At 43.3% G+C, this 19,254-nt stretch overlaps 1 protein-coding gene across 2 annotated transcripts in view; it reads right to left on the reverse strand.

Annotated features, from left to right (window-relative positions):
* TNS3 (tensin 3) overlaps positions 1–19,254 on the reverse strand; it is a 592,547-nt gene that overhangs the window by 143,677 nt on the left and 429,616 nt on the right. For both annotated transcript variants that reach the window (XM_029589689.1, XM_029589690.1), the window contains exon 18: positions 8,446–8,615. In XM_029589689.1, coding sequence (XP_029445549.1) covers positions 8,446–8,615 — 170 coding nt within the window. The remainder of the gene's footprint in view (positions 1–8,445; positions 8,616–19,254) is intronic.

Consider the following 19,254-nt stretch of genomic DNA (forward strand, 5'->3'; position numbering starts at 1 on the left):
GTAACTTTGGGATGGAGTTTACTGCTGGTTGGTTGTAAATATCATTTTGTGAAAACACCCAGGTGCAATGGCAACGAGTGCCAGGTATTGACAGGACCAGACATATTTTACACAGTCATTATCTTCTACAAACACTTACTAGCAGATATTTTCTACATTGGTATAAATCCCACTGCAGGGGGTTATGCCTAGATGGAAAAAAAACTCCCCACCCCAGGCTGCAGTGCACATCTGACCATGTGATTTCCACTTAGGAGCAGACTACTCCAAACTCTATTTCCAAACCTGGCTTCTGCTCCTCTGGCTATCTGAGGTCGGGGATGCTGTTGTGAAGGGGTTGTAAAATGCTGATTGCTACTTAATGTCTATCAGGCCTTGGCCTCTACTTGCTCTGTACTAGACCCACTGCTGTGTTCAGGTCATGGACTGGGTAAAAGAGGGGAAGCAAGTGTTGCTTACCTGTAACAGGTGTTCTCACAGGACAGCAGGATGTTAGTCCTCAAATATGGGTGACATCACAGGATGGAGCCCTGTACGGAAAACGTTTCTGTCAAAGTTTCTACAAAGCATTGACTGACACTGGCACACTGAGTGCACTGAAGCATGCTCAGCCTGCAATTATCCCTGTGAGCCACAGGTGTCTCCCTCAGTCTCGTCTTATAGCTAAAAGCGCACGTGAAACTAAAATAAACGTATACAGACCCAACTCCACGGGGTGGTGGGTGGGTTTCGTGAGGACTAACATCCTGCTGTCCTGTGAGAACCCGTTACAGGTAAGCAACATTTGCTTTCTCACAGGACAAGCAGGATGGTAGTCCTCACATATGGGTGAGTACCGAGCTGAGGATGCCCGAGAGTGCACCAAACGCACCCAAGACACGCGAAAAGCGCAATGACGGGGGTGGAATTTAGATCGGAGGGCATCCTGAATATCTTAATGGGTTGGTGGAAGGATGTTGGGTAGTGAAACCGAAAAGAATAAGAGTAGACAGACTGGCCAAACATGGAGCATGCCGGCTAGTCGTATCAAAGCAAGAATGGGCTGCGAAGGTATGGAGAGAACTCCAGGTTGCAGCCTGATAAATATGTACAAGCAGCAGCGGCCAAGGGGAAGCTATGAAGGCCGGGATGGACGCAACAGAGTGTGGTTACACACAGTGTTGTAGTGAAATGCCTGCTTGTTGGTAGGAAAAGGAGATACAGACCGTCGTTTAGCAGGAATAGGTCTGTTTTCCCACTGGAACTCGCAGCTTGACTCTTGCCACTGAAGGAAAGAGTTAGGTAGATTTCCTTTGGAATGTAGTGCGATCTAGATAGAATGCAAGTGCACTATTACTGTGCAAGAAGTGGAAAAACCCCTCTCTCTCTGGTGAGAGAGGTGTTGGGAAAAATGGGCAGAGTATATTCTGAGTAAGGTGAGATGCAACATCTACCTTAAGAAAGATAGGAAGTTGAATACGTAAAAACCACTCGGTCACGGAGGAACGCATGGTCGGATGAGTATGTAACAAGGTGTGTAACTCACTGACCCTGTTGGCAGAAATGACATTTATGAGGGAAAAAATTTCCCACGTCAAACTGTGAAATGAGAGCAACGGAGAACGTATGAGACTTATAAGGATAAGATATAGGTTCCGTTCCGTGACTAGTGAAAATAGAGGCGGCTTGATCAGTGGATAATCCATGGTAAGCTGACTCAGAAGATGTTTACCGTTAATCGGGTATCCCCACTCCCAAACGATACACCAATTGGAACAGAGGTGTACCTATGTGGAGGATGTCTGGGGAGCAGAATCCGAGGGAGCAAAAGAGTGGTGTAGAAAAAAAGAAAAAGGGTAATATCCTTTTGTATGCGTCATGTGGTAAATCATGCCATTTTGAATGGTAGGATTTATGTGTGGAAGGTTTTGTGACGCTACCAATACCTGAGAACATCATTAAGTCTACGATTTGTGACTGACTGGTGAGAAGGCGAATTGGTTTCTGGTGTGATAGATTGAGAAGTATGGGAAGCATACTGGTCTCGGCCAGGACGTGGGTCTGAGGAACAGTGAACCTGTCCCGGTTCAGCATTAGAAGAGTGCTGGCTATGAAAGGCAGTGGAAGAGACACATTTAAGAGGCCCTTGATGGAAGAAAGGCGTCTATGGGAACGCATTGGAAACATGTGTAGGGAGTAGAATCTGTGCACCGTATGGTTCGATTCGGACGCAGATGGCAAGTTTGGTTGACCTCAGCGCTAGAAGATTTTTCGCGCCTCACATGTAGTCCGAGACCATTCAAGAGGATGGAACATACATGGAGAAGGTCTGTTAGTGCGTTCGGTAAATCTCTTAGATAAGTGGCCCGAAGATGCATAGAGTGAGCAAGGGCCGAGGGTAGACCTGCACAGCTTCCTTGCAGAGCAGCTAAGAGGTTGTGCGTGCTTGTGTGTTGGAAAGCACATTGTCCCTATGCTGTCTGTCTGTATGCACAAAGATTTGTTGCAGAGGCAGTACTGGAAGGCATAGGGTATAACTCATGGCTACAAGCTCCAGGAAGTTTATGTGAAACTGCGCCTGGAGTGGAATAGACGCATATTGGGTTGAGAAGATTTTAGGTCAAACTTACAACCCTGAGGAAATGTGAGCATGAGTGGGATCAGACTAGATTTCGGTTCTAGATCAGCAATACAGATGAGGGATGAAAGCGGTTGAACAGCTTACACCCACTGATAATGGAATTTCACTGAATCTAACCCATAGCAGTTTTGGATCTATGAGAAAAGTGCATTGTGAAAAAACTCCATAGCCCGACAATGAAGAATTGAGAGGCTGAGGTTATGGAAAAATGCGCGCGCAGCAACATGTAAGAATTTATTAGAATGTCTGCACGTATGCTGGACAGGAAGGTCATTGTGATGACTGTGGTGTCCAGAGTTGTTGTGTAAGGGATTTATGGCAGTGACAGTAATCCCAGTTAGTAAATGTATAGTGAGTCATGAAGAAGTTAGAGCTCCTTGCGTGGACTGACTGTGGTTATACAGTTGTCCATGCAAGGAAAAGCATGAATGATGTTGCACTCCGCAGAGAAACAGCATTCAACGATAGTGATTCAATGAATACCCCAGTTGCCGAAGCTGGTGCAACCGGCAGAGCTTGGGATTGTAATATTGTTGACTCACCATGAAGCACATAGAAAGATTAGGGGTAATGTACTTACTGCGATATGGAAGCATGGTAACGAGAAATACCATTTTACCTGTGCCTTCTGAATAAAGTTGGTATTTCTGAGGTCCAGGTTGGGCAGAGAGTAACTACTTTCTGTTGAAAGAAAGAATAGCGTAATTAAAACTCCGCAACCCCCCCTTCCCCCCTCTGCAGCATCTGGGGGAGTGTACCGGGAACCTTGGTACAAGGTGGGGTGGCTGCTCTGATAGCCGGCCAGGTGGGAGACCAGGTGGTGTCCAATTGGAGGGGCTGATGTAATCTGGATATCATGTAACCTCCCACGGGAGTGTGAGCAGTAAAGTCTTACCTGCATTTTTGTGTGCTGTACAAGGAGACATCGAGACCTGTCGTCAGGCTTCGAGGTGGACTTGCATTTGAGGCAGTATTTGCTGGATCTCATGTTTAGCAGATCAGCGAATGCACCTGGAACTTTGGTTCTGAAGCATGAACCAGAAGCCAGAGCATTAATCAGTACAGAGCCTCGTTGCTGAAAAAGGGAGGATGCCTTGATGCAATCCCAAAGAAATGAGAGAGAGGTTCTCTTGGTATTGTGGCTGACATAGCTGGTATAGCGATATGTGACACTAATACGGTTCTTGGAAGGTACATGACCTAGAACTTTTCAAACCATGTGGCCCGAATTAGAGAACACATCTCAATGGGAATGCTGCAGAAGGGGGTACTTACCATCCGACGTGGATCGTTGAAGGACGAGCCGATGAAGATTTGCTGGCTCCGTGGATTCCAGGATTCATCGAGGGAGTAGATGCCCATCTCAACTCTGATGCCTGGTATGGTGGCGCAGGTATAGAGGAGACAGGCTGAGCGTGGCTGGCTCAACCACGGTAGTATTTTGTGGACGGCCACAATCCCACATCGATGTCGGTGGGGCACGCCTCGGGAACAGGGGAGCCGATTAATGAGCTTGTGAACCCGGCCCTCGTCGCAGCGGCTCGATGTCTCGTGATGCCAGTGCAGAATTCTTCGGAACTCATTCCGGTGTTTCTGGAGCACCAAGGACTGCCAAAACTGTGCGGAACAGTGCCGATGGCAGTGGTGATATTGCTCGGCCCGAGCACTGTCCAGCATCGAGAAGGATAGCAGTGATGTGCTGGATGGTGGCGGACGGTCACCGTGTTGGTGATGATGCATGCCACGGTGCTCAGCCTGGTCTTTCCCAAGCGCTGAGATGGATGCCCTCGCTGTCTTGGTTGGTGAATGATGACGGACTGTCAGCATGCCTGCACTGCTCCTGGCACTATGTAGTGTCGTAGGCGAATACAGGGCTTTAATAAGAACCCAAAGCATGGAGCACTGTGTTTAGATGAGGGCATTATGTGGCGGTGCTATGTCTGTATTGACGGTGTCAATGGCGGCCTCAGCGGCCTCGAGGGTATCGTCAAAAATATATATGAAAAAATGTCGATGACTCAGCCAGAGCAATGATGACAGTGACGGAGCACTGATGGCATCGGCGTAGGTATCTATGGGAATGATGTGGCATCGAATAATCGAAAAACCAATATTGGTATCGGTAAAATGATACCGGCATCGACTAAGTCAATGACCGCATAGACAGGAACGTCAAAGACACCCGATGGAAACGACGTGGGCATCGATGTATGGAGGCAGATGCCGACGGCATCAGTGGCACGGCCACGGGCATAGACGGTATCAATTGTATCGGCTCTGGCACCAATGGCGTCCATGGCATCGATGCCACCCATGGAATTGGCATCGAAGGAATCGACCCGGGCATCGATTTCCAGCCATGGAATTGACCTGGCAATCGATTTCCATGGATGGAATCGACCCTGGCATCGATGCCCATCGATGGAATCGACCCTGGCATCGATGCCCATCGATGGAAAGGACCTGAGCATTGATGGCATCCATAAAATAAAGGATGGCATCGATGGAAATGATCCTGGCATCGAGGGAAGTGCCTCGGGCGACTGTGGCACCGACCCGAGCATGGATGGCAGCGACGAGACAAGGTGTACGTTGATGGCATCCATCTGGGCAATGATGGCACCGATGAACCCCAAGGAAAAATCAGTGCCATGGATGAAAAAACATGGATGGCACTGATAGAAACGATGCAGGGACGATGGCATTAGAGTATTGCGGGGAGGGGTGCCGATAGCATCTAAGAGTCCAGGACGGTCTGAAGGGGGTACCGACGGTAGCGATGGGGGGCATCGACTGCGCGAGGGTACCGAGGAAATCCAAGGACCTGAATCGACAGGGGCCCTGTCGGCAACAGAACCATGGAAGTCCCTGTCCCACTAGCACTAATAACCAGGCAGTGTCACAGAGGGACACTCGCAGGCTATGTGTGGCTAACTGACAACATAGGGAGAGGGAAGGCCGCAGTCGGTTGGCAGGCCAGGGAAGTGACAGGAACTGACCGAAAAAACAGGGCATAGTACTCACCGAGCGTCGAATAAACGTACGCGAAGGGAGACCCGTGCAGGGCAAAGTGTTTGTGAAGTAAAAGTTTAAGTGTTTCCGTAAGGAAAAGTGTTAGAATTTCTCACTGAGCTCCTAACCGCTATGCTTACTGCAGAGCGGAAAAAAGATGACTGAGGGAGACACCTGTGGCTCACAGGGATAATTGCAGGCTGAGCATGCTCAGTGCGCCAGTGTCAGTCAAAGCTTTGTAGAAACTTTGACAGAAAAGTTTTCCGTACAGGGCTCCATCCTGTGATATCACCCATATGTGAGGACTACCATACTGCTTGTCCTGTGAGAAACTTGTTTACAAGGATCAAGCAGACATTAAAATACTATCCTTGGCACACTGCACACACATACAGGTCTAGGAAGTCTTCATGCACCATGGCGTTGCCTTGAGTGAGGTATTTGTCTGAGGATAGAGAAATCCAGGGTTTAATGAGTTAGTCTGCCTTGAGGTCATTGAAGTAATATTGCTGGACAGAGCATGTTCCAGTTCAACAAGGACACTGATGATTCTGACCAATCATAACTTGCCTACTTTCCCCATCACCAATGGGACTCGTACTTCCTGGTTCTCTCCCCCCCCCCCCCCCACCCGCCCCAAAACCTCCACTTCTGCCTGGAGTTTTTTCTCAGGCGTTAGGAGTTTTGGGCATCAGAGATGGAACGGAGACTTTTGCAGAGCAAGGGGATCTGGAGAAGAGAGTAAATGGAGGAGACGGGGTTGAAGCAGAATCAGGGATAGAGAGTGAAAGAGAGAACTGGCCAGAGGAGAGGCCAACTACTTTGTTGTGGACTCAGGAAATGGGTTCTTTTCCCCAGCTGCTAAAACCCACTAAGCCACAGACTCTTGGCAGCCAGGCAGCTGAGAGAGCAAACTTGTCTCTTATTCGTATGTGAGGTGTTCTCCCAGCCAGTTGCCATTGGGAGAAAGGAGCCTTCTGAGCTAGTGGGAGTGTTGGTGTGGTTAAGTCAAAGTCTACAGTTAATGCAAAAATTGGTATCTGCTTCTGTGAACACTGTTTTTGCATAAGGGGATAAGTTTCAGTAAACCCTCTCTTTCTGTGGAACAGCCCCCTGGGAAGCTGGAAACTGCGCATTTTGGAAAAAGAAACCTGAGGTCAGCAACTGTCTGGCAGAGGAGGAGCATCTACTTCTGGGATATACCTTGACCAGCAGTAAAAGGGTTCACTCAAAAAGAACATAAACAGGTCGATGCATACTGTGCGCTGGCCACACCGTACGGCTCAATGCACGATTGGACGCGCGCCCTTAACCCCCGATGGAAAACGGGGGTTAGCGCATCTAAAATGCTGTTCAATCAAGTAATAGCGCTCATCACATATAAATGCATGTTGATGAGGCAATTATCTATTCCCCCCGACGCGCAAATTTTTACTTGCCAAACTTAACGCCTGCCCCGAACAGGCGTTAATTTTGGAGGAGCCCAAAAAGTGTACAGAAAAGCAGAAAAAACTGCTTTTCTGTACTTCTTCCAAATTAATATTATGGCGATATTAACTTGGAGGAGCTAAAAAATTCGAAATGTCCCCCTAAAGAAACAAAAAAGGGTGCTGGCGGTCAGGTTAGGAAAAGGGATACTCGAATAACGAGCATCCGTTTTTCTAGCCTGCTGACAGCCATCGCTTCCAGGCGCCTGCTGCAGAGGAGGAGCTAGGGGTGCATAATTTCCCCTGGCACCTCCTTTTTCCCGCGGCAGCCCATTTGCATTTTGCATTGGGCGTCCCAGAGAGGTGGATCGGAGCGCGTTAAGGGAGCGGAAGCATGTGCTTAACATGCACCGACATTGCATGGGCCTGAAAGACTTTGCTTTCGTGCCGCTTTAAGTCTAACATTCTCCTGGAAGCACTGACCACTGTGCCTGGAACTGCAGAAGGGATTTCTGCTTATTTTCTGGCAATTTTTTTTTTCTGCAAGTTAAACTGTGAGCTGTGAGAGGCTTCCATCTAATTATTAACCCAGTGTGTACTCTAAGATCCAGATAAGGTTTGTTAAAACCAAGGACTCTAAAACACACTGGACTTGTCCCCTCAACCAGGGGACAAAACATGTGGGGGTGCCCAGTTTTTTTCCCCTCTCCCACCGTTCTTGAACAGTAATGTTTTTTTTCGGGAGGGTTTGGCGAGAATCCCTAGACAATTATATATTCAGCACCTTCTATAAAGTTTCATATCATTGGTTGCATTGTTTACCACTGTAGTAAATTGCTGCGGCTTTCTTACTTTGATGTTTATAATTTCCTGGGTTATCCCCGCTTGCCTGGAAATGTGTTTTCAGTATAAGTGAAAAGTTAATCTGAATTTTGGGATGCATGATTTTCTGCCCTCTGCATAGCAAGTGGGGGTGGCGGGGAATCCTAAGTCTGAAGTGCCTGGAGCCCTCCCAAGTGTGGTATTAGTGCTGTGTTGGACCCCCTTGTCTCCCTCCCTGCCAGGTGAGACTTATACTCTCTTCACCTGGGGTAGTTGTGAATGGTGGCTCAGGGTGCTGCAGGTCCACTAGGGGGGGCTGGTTCTGATCGAGCCGACAGCCCAAAGTACCTGGAGGAAATTGCTGGGCCAAAATAACAGCAAGGTATGGAAGACATTAAGAGGGCAATTTGAAAAGCCAAGCCTGTGGGTGCCTTAGGGGCTTTTCAAAAATTGTGCTTCCTTTATGCAGGTAATTAGCATCCTCCGACTTTGTACTTATGGGGACAGTCTGAAGTGTGTACCCCCCTTTTGCTGTATTTAATAAGAATGAGTTTTGGACAGTACTTCTTTCATCTGTCCGGCAGGAGGAAATGTTCCTGGGCTGGAAGGCTGCTCCAGAGACTTCATCCATCCATATCGGGCGTGTGGCGGTTGTCCGGGCACCTCATTGTCGTAGTGTCCGATACTCAGCTTCCTGATTCTGCTGCCCCTTGAATTATTGTCTGTCGGAGAACCTTCAAGTGCAAACACAGCATAGAGAGAGTCCTGGTTAAAAATCAGGCTGTGACATTACTCAAAGCAAAGAATAATCTGGTTACCTTGAGGTCCATATTCAGGAACAGTCCGGATAGGAAAGCTAGCCAGATAAACTTATCTGGGTAACTTTAGAGGCATATTCAACAGTGCAGTCCCGCTGCTGAATATCGCAGGCTATCTTAGCTAGCCGGCTAACTATAGGACAGCTCTTTGACTCGACCAGACTCAGCTGGCTAAGTTGTCCGGTTAACTCTGAATGCTGGAGTTAACTGATTAACTTAGCCAACTAACTCAACTCCTCCCAGTTATGTCTCTGGACTGCCTCTAACTTATCCGGCTAAATTCTACCCTCCTAACTTATTAGTCGGCTAGAATTTAGCCGGATAAAGGCTGAACGTAGCCAGGTAAGCCTTTTATGCGGTCAACTCTTATGTCCTCCACCTAAATGGCTTCTGAACATGGACCTCTTTGCCTTTCATCTGAGCAAGCGTTGCTGTAAATGGCAATTTTTCTCAGGTTTTATCTGCCTAAACTACCCATCCTACACACAGGTAAAAGGACGTGCGGAGTCCCTCAACCCCGCATGCTTTTAGCCGCAGTGCAGTGGAGGCATTGCAGGAGCAGAAAACCATGTGCATGGCTTTGCTCAGGAAGAAGTATCTGCAGGAATCGCAGGTGCAGATCCCTGCACCTGTACGCACATAGCCTCACTTTTCAAAGTGAGGCTATGCGCGTACATTTCCTTTCAAAACCGGTGCAAGAACGAGTGGCAAAGAGCTCCCTCCGACTATGCAGCTATAGGGGTAATATGAAGATGGACCCCCCCTTCTTTTTTTTTGTAATTAATATTTTGTTCAAGAATTATACATACCACCAAAACTTATAGCAATACATTTGCCATCAGATGTAAGTTTTGAAACATTTGAATACAAAAATTAATCCCACACATGTCCCCCTTCCCAGAATGCAGTTTCACAGAACTCGAAGGGCACAATCACCCTCAAAAAGGTTCAGAGATTATTTGCTAAATAAGTGCTAAATGCACAAGTTCTCTCTCTTCTCATCCAACCAATTTTGAAAGGGTCTTGATGTTTGAGAAGATTATCCTTCCCCAAAACGGTTACCTTTTCCCTATATTGTGTCCAATTTAGCCTGGCTGACCCTGCTTGAAAAGTAGGAAGCTCAGGTTTTTCCACCAAAGTGCCACCCCCCCCCCCCCCCCCTTGCTGCATTTGCAATCAGCGTGCTAAGTTTTTTTTCATCGTGACAGACAAATCTTCCTCTGGCATACTAAGCACAAATATCTTGGGGTCCTTTGGCACTGCCACTTTCAGCATATCTGTTAAAAACTGACTAACAGGACAAGTCCACCAAATGTGGAAAAAAAATCACCAGTAGCTGCACATTTCCTCCAGCAAAGGCTATTGCAAGCTGGATACAGTTTCTGAAGCTTTTGGGGGGAGGGGGGGGGGTTTAAATAATAATTTATAACTATTTTCAGCCATCATGGAGGAGATGGAACTGCGTCCTACCGAAGTGAAACACAGCTCCCATGTGTTTGAGAACTCCCTTTTCCATGCCAGTAGATGCTCTGCCTTCTCCTTAGCAGCTGGATTCAATATAGTGTACAGTTTAGATATAACTCCTTTTATTACATTCGCTTTCTCACAAAACCCTTCGAACATCAATTTACCCTTCATCAAATCACCGTTTACTTCTTTAGTATTCACATAGGGGCAAGATTTTAAAACCTGCACGTGGGCGCAGATTTGTTCACGCAACCCAGCGCAAACAAATCTACGCCCGATTTTATAACATGTGTGCGCTGCCGTGTGCATGTTATAAAATCCAGGGTCGGCGTGCGCAAGGGGGTGCACAATTGTGCAACTTGCGTGCGCCGAGCTGCGCAAGGGGGTGCACAATTGTGCAACTTGCGTGCGCCGAGCTGCGCAGGCTGCCTCCGTTCCCTCCGAGGCCGCTCCGAAATCGGAGCGGCCTCGGAGGGAACTTTTCTACCACTCCCCCCCCCTTTCCCCTATCTATCCCACCCCCCAGCCCTAACTAGAACCCCCCCCACCTTTGTTTCAGAAGTTACGCCTGCCCGAGGCAGGCATAACTTGCATGCGCCGGCACAGGCCACTGTGCCGGAGGACTCGGGACTGCCCCTGGACAGCCACCACTTCCTATCCCCAATAAAATTCTTTTTCCATCTCCCTATATCTCTATGACCCTTAATGAAAAGTATATTAAACGACTTTTATCCCATCCTTTGTTCTCTTTAACCCAAACATATTATGTAACAAAAGTTACCCAGCCATAATCTGTTCAATTCGCACCTACTGTTTCTTATTAATCTGATTGTGACAATCTACCACTGTCAAACTGCAAGGCAACATAATATTTAATTATGTTCGGCACACCCAGCCCCCCATCCGTCTTTAATAAACATAAAACACTTTTTGCGTTGCTCGGAGATCTTCTTTTCCATATAAAAGCAAATATCCTTTTTAGTAATTTTTTCAAAATCACATCAAGACTAATACAAGGGAGAGTTTGAAAAAAGTAGCCTAATCTCTGCAACAAAGGTGTCTTCTCATCCTCCTAGATCTAACAGCAGCTTTTGACACGGTCAATCACAACACATTAATAGATCGCCTGGCAGAAATTGGCATCAGAGATGAGGCCCTCAACTGGTTCAAATCGTTCCTACAGAACAGACAGTATAAGGTCAAGATCAACAAGGAAGAATCTCAACCAGTCACCTGCAACTTAGGAGTCCCACAAGGATCATCACTCTCTCCAACCTTATTCAATATTTACCTTCTGCCACTCTGCCAGCTCCTCATCAACCTGAATCTCGTCCACTACTTATATGCAGACGATGTTCAGATACTGATTCCAATTACTGAATCTCTCCAAAAAACTCTGGACTTCTGGAACTCTTGCCAACAAGCCATCAACAACTTACTCACTAGCCTCAACTTGATCCTTAATCAAAACAAAACAGAATATCTCCTTATTTCCCAAAACGGAACCTACACACTTCCAAGTACCATCTTGTCAACTCAATTAACAATAACCCCACAAGTCAGAAATCTAGGAGTTATACTTGATAACCAAATGAATTACAGATCACTCATAAATAACATCGTAAAGGATGGATTCTTCAAATTACAAGTCTTAAAAAGACTGAGACCACTCCTACATTTCAAAGACTTCCGATTAGTTCTACAAGCAATCATTCTCACGAAAATAGATTACTGCAACTCACTTCTACTGGGTCTCCCTGCCAACGCCATAAAACCACTACAGATGCTGCAGAACGCTGCAGCGAGGATCTTAACCAAGTCCAACAAAAGAGACCACATCTCACCCATCTTAAAAAGCCTACACTGGCTTCCCGTCAAATTCAGAATACTATTCAAAGTGCTCTCAGTAACCCACAAGGCAATACACAACCTGGCACCACTCGAGCTCACATTCCCTCTCCAACTCCACACATCTTCCAGACCAGTGAGACAAGCCTACAAAAACAACCTTCAAATTCCACCGATGAAGTCAGCATTAAGTAAAAGAGCTTTCTCCACAGCTGGGCCTAAACTCTGGAACTCTCTCCCATCAGAGCTCAGATCACTGCAATGCTCCACTACATTTAAAAAAGACTCAAGACTTGGTTATTCAACCAAGCTTTCCCATAACATCAACCTGCGAAATATCCCTGCCAATATCCCCTCAGTGGTAACACGCTAGAGAACTATATAGATCTTCTCTAGAAATCACATGATCTTTGGCAGTCTATTATCTTTGACAGTCTATTATCTTCGGCAGTCTATTATCAAAACCCAACCTCTAGCCTATATTAGGCACCGCTCATGTTAATTATGTTATTACCCCCATATATCTTAATTATGTTATTACCCCCATATATCTTAATCCAAGTTAATTCGACCTGTTCATTGTAAGACATTTACTTGTCATTGTTGTTATTGTTTAAAATGTAAACCGAATTGATCAATAATTTTGTTATTGGAAAGTCGGTATAGAAAAATGCTAAATAAATAAATAAAGGTCATCTTCAGTGCCGCAATTCTTCCTAACCAGGATAAAGTGAAGCCGCCCATTTATCTAAATCCTGCATTAAAGACTGGATTAATGAAGTATAATTCAAGCTATATAGGTCACCATATATAAATCCCACATTCACACCCAAATATTTCACATATCCTCTTGCCCACTTAAAAGGGAACTTCTCTTTCATCGCCTTTACTTGTGAATCTATTAGACAAATGCGTAAAATCTCTGATTTATCCCTCTTGACTTTAAATCCAGATACCTGTCCATATTGTACAATTTCATTTGGCAGCAGATTCAGAGAGGCTTGTGGATTCGAAAGTGTGAATAGAATACCATTTGCACACAGTTATATTTTATATTGCTCTTCATCCACCTTTATTCCTGTTATTTTACTAAATTGTCTAATTTTTTTGCTGCACAAGGCTCTATGCTTAATGCGAACAATAGGGGTGACAAAGAACACTCCTGTCTCGTCCCTCTTAACAAAATTATCCGTGTATCCCCCCTTTACATATCTTAATGCAAGCCTCTGAACCTCTATATATTCATCTAGCCCTATGCTTTCCATAACCTGAAACAAAAAGGACCAGTGTACCCTGTCAAACACCTTCTTGGCATCAACAGCAAACAGCACAAAGGAGATATTTTCCCACCTCGCATAAAGGCCGATACAGTAAAAGTCGCGGGAGAGCACCTAGCGTCCCTAGCGCCACTTTTTGGACAGGAGCAGCGGCTGTCAGCGAGTTTGACATCCGACGCTCAATTTTGCCGGCATCAGTTCTCAAATCCGCTGACAGCTACGGGTTTGGAAACCAGACGCCAGCAAAATTGAGCATCCGGTTTTCAACCCGCGAGCCGATTTTACATTTCTTTTTTTTAATTTTTAACTATTTGTAACTTTTGGGACCTCCGACTTAATATCGCCATGATGTTAAGTCGGAGGGTGTACAGAAAAGTAGTATCCCGGTGCAGAGAGAAATTAACGCCTACCTTTGGGTAGGCGCTAATTTCTGAAAGTAAAATGTGCGGCTTGGCTGCACATTTTACTTTCTGAATCGCGCGGGCATAACTAATAAGGCCATCAACATGCATTTGCATGTTGCGGGTGCTATTAGTCTCGGGGAGGGGGGGGTTGGACGCGCGTTTTTGGCACGCTATTACCCCTTACTGAATAAGGAGTAAAGCTAGCGCGTCGAAAACGCGCATCCAAATGCGGGTTAACAGTGCGCTCTGCCGGATCCACAGTGTTTATCCCATGCCCCTTTGATACACGTTGCCATCTTGGCTTCTCTGGCTCAGGGTTCTTCTGACTACTCTGAGACCCCTTGAGAATCGCTAAGCCTGCTGCTTTTAAAATCTACAATGCTTCAGCTTCAGTACGAATCCTCCATGTAAATCCACTAATTGTATACCACAAGGGAACAGCCAGCGACATCTTAACATAAGAAGATAAGACAGGCCATAAAGGGTCAGACAAAGTCTATCAAGCCCATCATTCTGCGTCCAACAATGGCCAATTCAAGTCACCAGTACCTGGCAAATACCCAAACATTAATGAGATCTCAAGCTACATTTCCTTATTGATGAACAGCAGTTTATGGACTTCTCCTCCAAGAACTTATCCAAACCTTTTTTAAACCCAGTTACACTAACTACCATAACCACATCCTCTGGCAATTAATTTCAGACCTTAATTATGTGTTGAGTGAAAAAGAATTTTCTCCAATTTGTTTTAAATGAGCTACTTGCTAACTTCATGGAGTGCCCCCTAGTCCTTTTATTGTCTGAAAGAGCAAATAACTAACTTACATTTACCTGTTCAAGTCATTTTATGATTTTGTAGACCTCTATTATATCCCCCCTAAGTCATTTCTTCTCCAAGCTGAAGATCCCTAACCTCTTTAGTCTTTCCTCATAGGGGAGCCATTCCATGTGCTTTATCATTTTGGTCACCCTTCTCTGTACTTTCTCCAGTGCAAGAATATCTTTTTTTGAGATGTGGTGACCAGAATTGCATACAGTATTCAAGGTGCAGTCTCAATATGGAGCGATACAGAGGCATGACGACATCTTCTGTTATATTTGCCATTCCCTTCCTAATAGTTCCTAACATTCTGTTTGCTTTTTTTGATTCCCACAGCACACTGAGCTGACAATTTCAATGTATTATACACCATGACACCTAGATCTCTTTCCTGGGTGATAACTCCAAATATGGAATCTAATATCATATAACTATAACAAGGGTTATTTTTCCTTATATGCATCACCTTGCACTTATCCACATAAAATTTCATCTGTCATTTGGATGCCCAATCTTCCAGCCTTCACAAGATCCTTCTGCAGTTTATCACAATCTGCTTGAGATTTAACTACTCTGCATAATTTTGTGGTATCCGCAAATTTGATCACGTCACTCGCCGTAACCCTTTCCAGATCATTTATAAATATATTAAAAAGTACTGGTCTATGTACAGATCCCTGACGCTCTCCACTGTTTACCTTTTTCCACTGTGAAAACAAGACCATTTAATCCTACTCTCTGTTTCCTGTCTTTTAACCAGTTTGCAATCCACAACAGGACATTGTCTCCTATCCCATGACTTTTTAGTTTTCTTAGTAGCCTCTTAAGCTTGTGTCGAATGCCTTCTGAAAAACCAAATACACTACATTTACCAGTTCACCTTTGCCCATGTTTATTTACCCCTTCAAAAAAATGTATGAGGCAAGACTTCCCTTGGGTAAATCCATGCTGGCTGTGTCCCATTAAAACACGTCTATCTAAATGTTCTGTAATTTTATTCTTTATAATAGATTTTATGATTTTTCCCAGCACTGAAGTCAGGCTCACTGGTCTAGAGAGTTTCAACGGATCACCCCTAGAGCCCTTATTAAATATCAGAGTTACATTGGCCACCTTCAAGTCTTCAGATACAATGGATGATTTTAATGATAGGTTACAAATTAATTCTAATAGGTCTGAAATTTCATTTTTATGTTTCTTCAGAACCTGGGGTGTATACCATCCGGTCCAGATGATTTACTACTCTTTGTCAATCTGGCCTACTACATCTTCCAGGTTCACCATGATTTGATTCAGTTCATCTGAATCATTACCCTTGAAAACCGTCCCCAGAACCGGTATCCCCCAACATCCTCTTCAGTAAATCCGAAGCAAAGAATTTGTTTAGTCTTTCCACGATGGCCTTATCTTCCCTAAGTGCTCCTTTAACCTCTCAATCAGCTAATGGTCCAACTGACTCCCTCACAGGCTGTTTCGGATAAATTTAAAAAGTTTTTGTTATGAGTTTTTACCTCTACAGCAAACTTCTTTTCAAATTCTCTCTTAGCCTGTCTTATAAATGTCTTACATTTAACTTGCCAATGCTTACGCTTTATCTTATTTTCTTCTGATGGATCCTCCTATTTTTTGAATGTAGATCTTTTGGCTAAATAGCCTCTTTCACCTCACTTCTTAACCGTACCAGCAATCATTTGGCTTTCCTTCCACTTTTCTTAATGCATGGGATACATCTGGACTTCGCTTCTAAAATGGTATTTTTTAACAATGTGCACGCCTGTTGCACACTCAGCCTTTTTAGTTGCACCTTTCAAGGTTTTTTTTGTTTAAACTTTTTCTCATTTTATCAAATTCTCCCTTTTGAAAGTTTAGTGCTAGAGCCGTGGATTTACTTATTGTCCCCCTTCCAGTCAATTCAAATTTGATCATGTTATGATCATTATTGCCAAGTGGGCCCACCACTGTTACCTCTCTCACCAAATCCTGTGCTCCACTGAGAATTAGATCTAAAATTCCTCCCTTTCGTTGGTTTCTGAACCAATTGCACCATAAAATTGTAATTTATTCCATCCAGGAATGTTCTCTCTCTAGCATGCCCTGATGTTACATTTATACAGTCAATATTGAGGTAATTGAAATCTCCCATTATTACTGCACTACGAATTTGGTTAGCTTCCCTAATTTCTCTTATCATTTCACTGTCTGTCTGTCTCATCATTTTGGCCACATGGATGTTAGTATACTCCTATCCTGTTGGACTCCATGTCATCCCTGACATAAAATGCCACCCCACCACCAAGTTGCTCCTCTCTATCATTGTGATATAATTTGTACCCTGGAATAGCACTGTCCCACTGGTTATCTTCCTTCTACCATGTCTCTGAGATGCCAATTAAGTCTGTCATCAATCACTGCTATACACTCTAACTCTCCCATCTGACTTCTTAGACTTCTAGCATTAGCATACAAACATTAAAAAAATGTGGTTTTTGTTTGTATTAACATTCTGCTTTTCAGTTAACGGATAATTTGGAATCTTTTAGCTCATGTGATTATTTAAACATTTTATACACCATCACTCCATATAAAGATCACAACGGTTTACAGATGACATACACGGTATCAATATAATGAATTGAAAACACTCATAGACCTAAATAATACAAATAAAATAATACTTTTCAAATAAAATAGTCATTACTTTAATCTCTCACACATATATATATATATATATGATGCTGCTATGTCATCTTTTAGCAGGATTAGGGATTATTCATTATTTATATGCAGATGACATCCAAATGATTTTACCAACAGCCGATACCCTTGACAAAACTTTTAAACTAGCAGACATGTATTTAAATATAATCAAACAGCTTTAAACACAAATGGATAAAACTGAATTTATTCACTTAGAAAGAAAGGCATCTCAGATTACTCAAACACCAATAGTAATCAATGACAATGTCTGATAAGGTACCGATCTTGGAGTAATAATTGATAGTGAGCTCAGTGTAAAACAACATGTAAAACAACAAAAGTTTTGACAAAAAATCCTATTTTGAAAAATGGTATATAAATACTTTTAAATAAATAAATAAATAAATGTAACACAGAAGGTAAGAGAAGGATTCGGAAAATTGATATTAAACATTTGAAACCACTTAGTCACAAGGATTTTAGAACTATACTACAGTCCTCAATATTCTCAAGTACTGATTATTGTAATGCATGTTTATTGGATTAGACTGTTGCAAATATTACAGAACGCAGCAGCAAGAATATTAATCGGGAGCAGAAAAAAAGGACCACATCACTCAGATATTAGCAGAACTACATTGGGTCCCAGCTGAATACCACATACAGTACAAAGTTCTTAGCACACTGCATAAACTGATATACAACGAACATGCAAGCTGGCTCAACACTACAGTTCGTTTACATACTCCTCAAAGGGCGCTTCGATCAGCAAACAAAGGCTTACTACCAATTCCATCCATAAAAACAGCACATATCGCACAGATCAGGGATAGGGCCATTTCACTCGCAGGGCCAAAAATCTGGATTGCAATGCCAGTAAACCTTAGACTGCACAAGACTATAGGCAATTTAAGAAGGACCTGAAAACTTGGTTATACACACAGGCTTTTAAACAAATGGAAGGAGGTCCCAAAAGCAAATAGTTTATTTTTCTCAGTATCTATGATTTTATTCTTTACTTGATTTTCTTTTATGCTTTCCTAATGACTTTATATTTATGTAACAATGTTTAAGTTTTTTTTTATGCTATTATTCATTTTATTATTTTACTTAAAATTTTTAGTATTTTATAATAATTTGAATTATAATCTTGTTATTTTATATTTTTATTGTGCAATTTGTAAACCCTTGTGATGATGTCTCCAAATGATGTAATAGAAAAACTGTCAAATCAATAAATAAATAAATTCTAAAATATATGTAACTTTAATTTCTCTCATCACTAATATTCTCAGCTCCATTACAAACTCACAATCTCTATATCGCTCTTAAACAAGCTTGTAAGCATTTTTAAATAACTATGTTTTCAATTTGCATTTAAATCTCTTACCATCCGTTAAAGTATGTAACATTTCTGGCTTTAAATTCCATAGCTTAGGGCCTGCTATGGAAAATGCATGGTCTCTTACTTCAGTGAAATGTGCACTGTGAATTGTAGGAACAACCAAAAAACCTTTATTTTGGGATCTCATTGTTCGTTACGGAGTATATAAGTACAACACTGCACTGATCCATTCAGCATTATTAGAATGAATAATCTTAAAAATTAAGGTGAGAGTTTTATAATGAATTCTAAATTGCACTGGTAACCAGGGCACTAAAATCGGAGTGGGCATATGATCACATTTTTTGGCACCCTTATAAAAATCTAGCTGAAGCATTCTACAGCAATTGCAGAAGTCTCAGCGTACTAGCAGGAAGGCCAAATAGCAAAGCATTATAATAATTCAGATTTGAGAAAATGAGTGTCTGCAATACTGATCGAAAGTCTTCAAAAGTTAATAAAGGTTTTAACTGTTGTAGCCAGCACAATTTTGCATAGCCCAGATTGATTAACCTATTGATATGTTTATTCACAGAGAAACTCTCATTTAATTGAATACCTAAGTTATGTTTGATCCAATAAGGTGATGTTAAAAGTACCCAGAGCATGAACAGATGGTTTATCCATAGAAAGATTTGTTTAGCCAAATAATTTCAGT

The sequence above is a fragment of the Rhinatrema bivittatum genome, chromosome 2 (assembly GCF_901001135.1).
Source record: "Rhinatrema bivittatum chromosome 2, aRhiBiv1.1, whole genome shotgun sequence".
Classification (NCBI taxonomy): Eukaryota; Metazoa; Chordata; class Amphibia; order Gymnophiona; family Rhinatrematidae; genus Rhinatrema; species Rhinatrema bivittatum.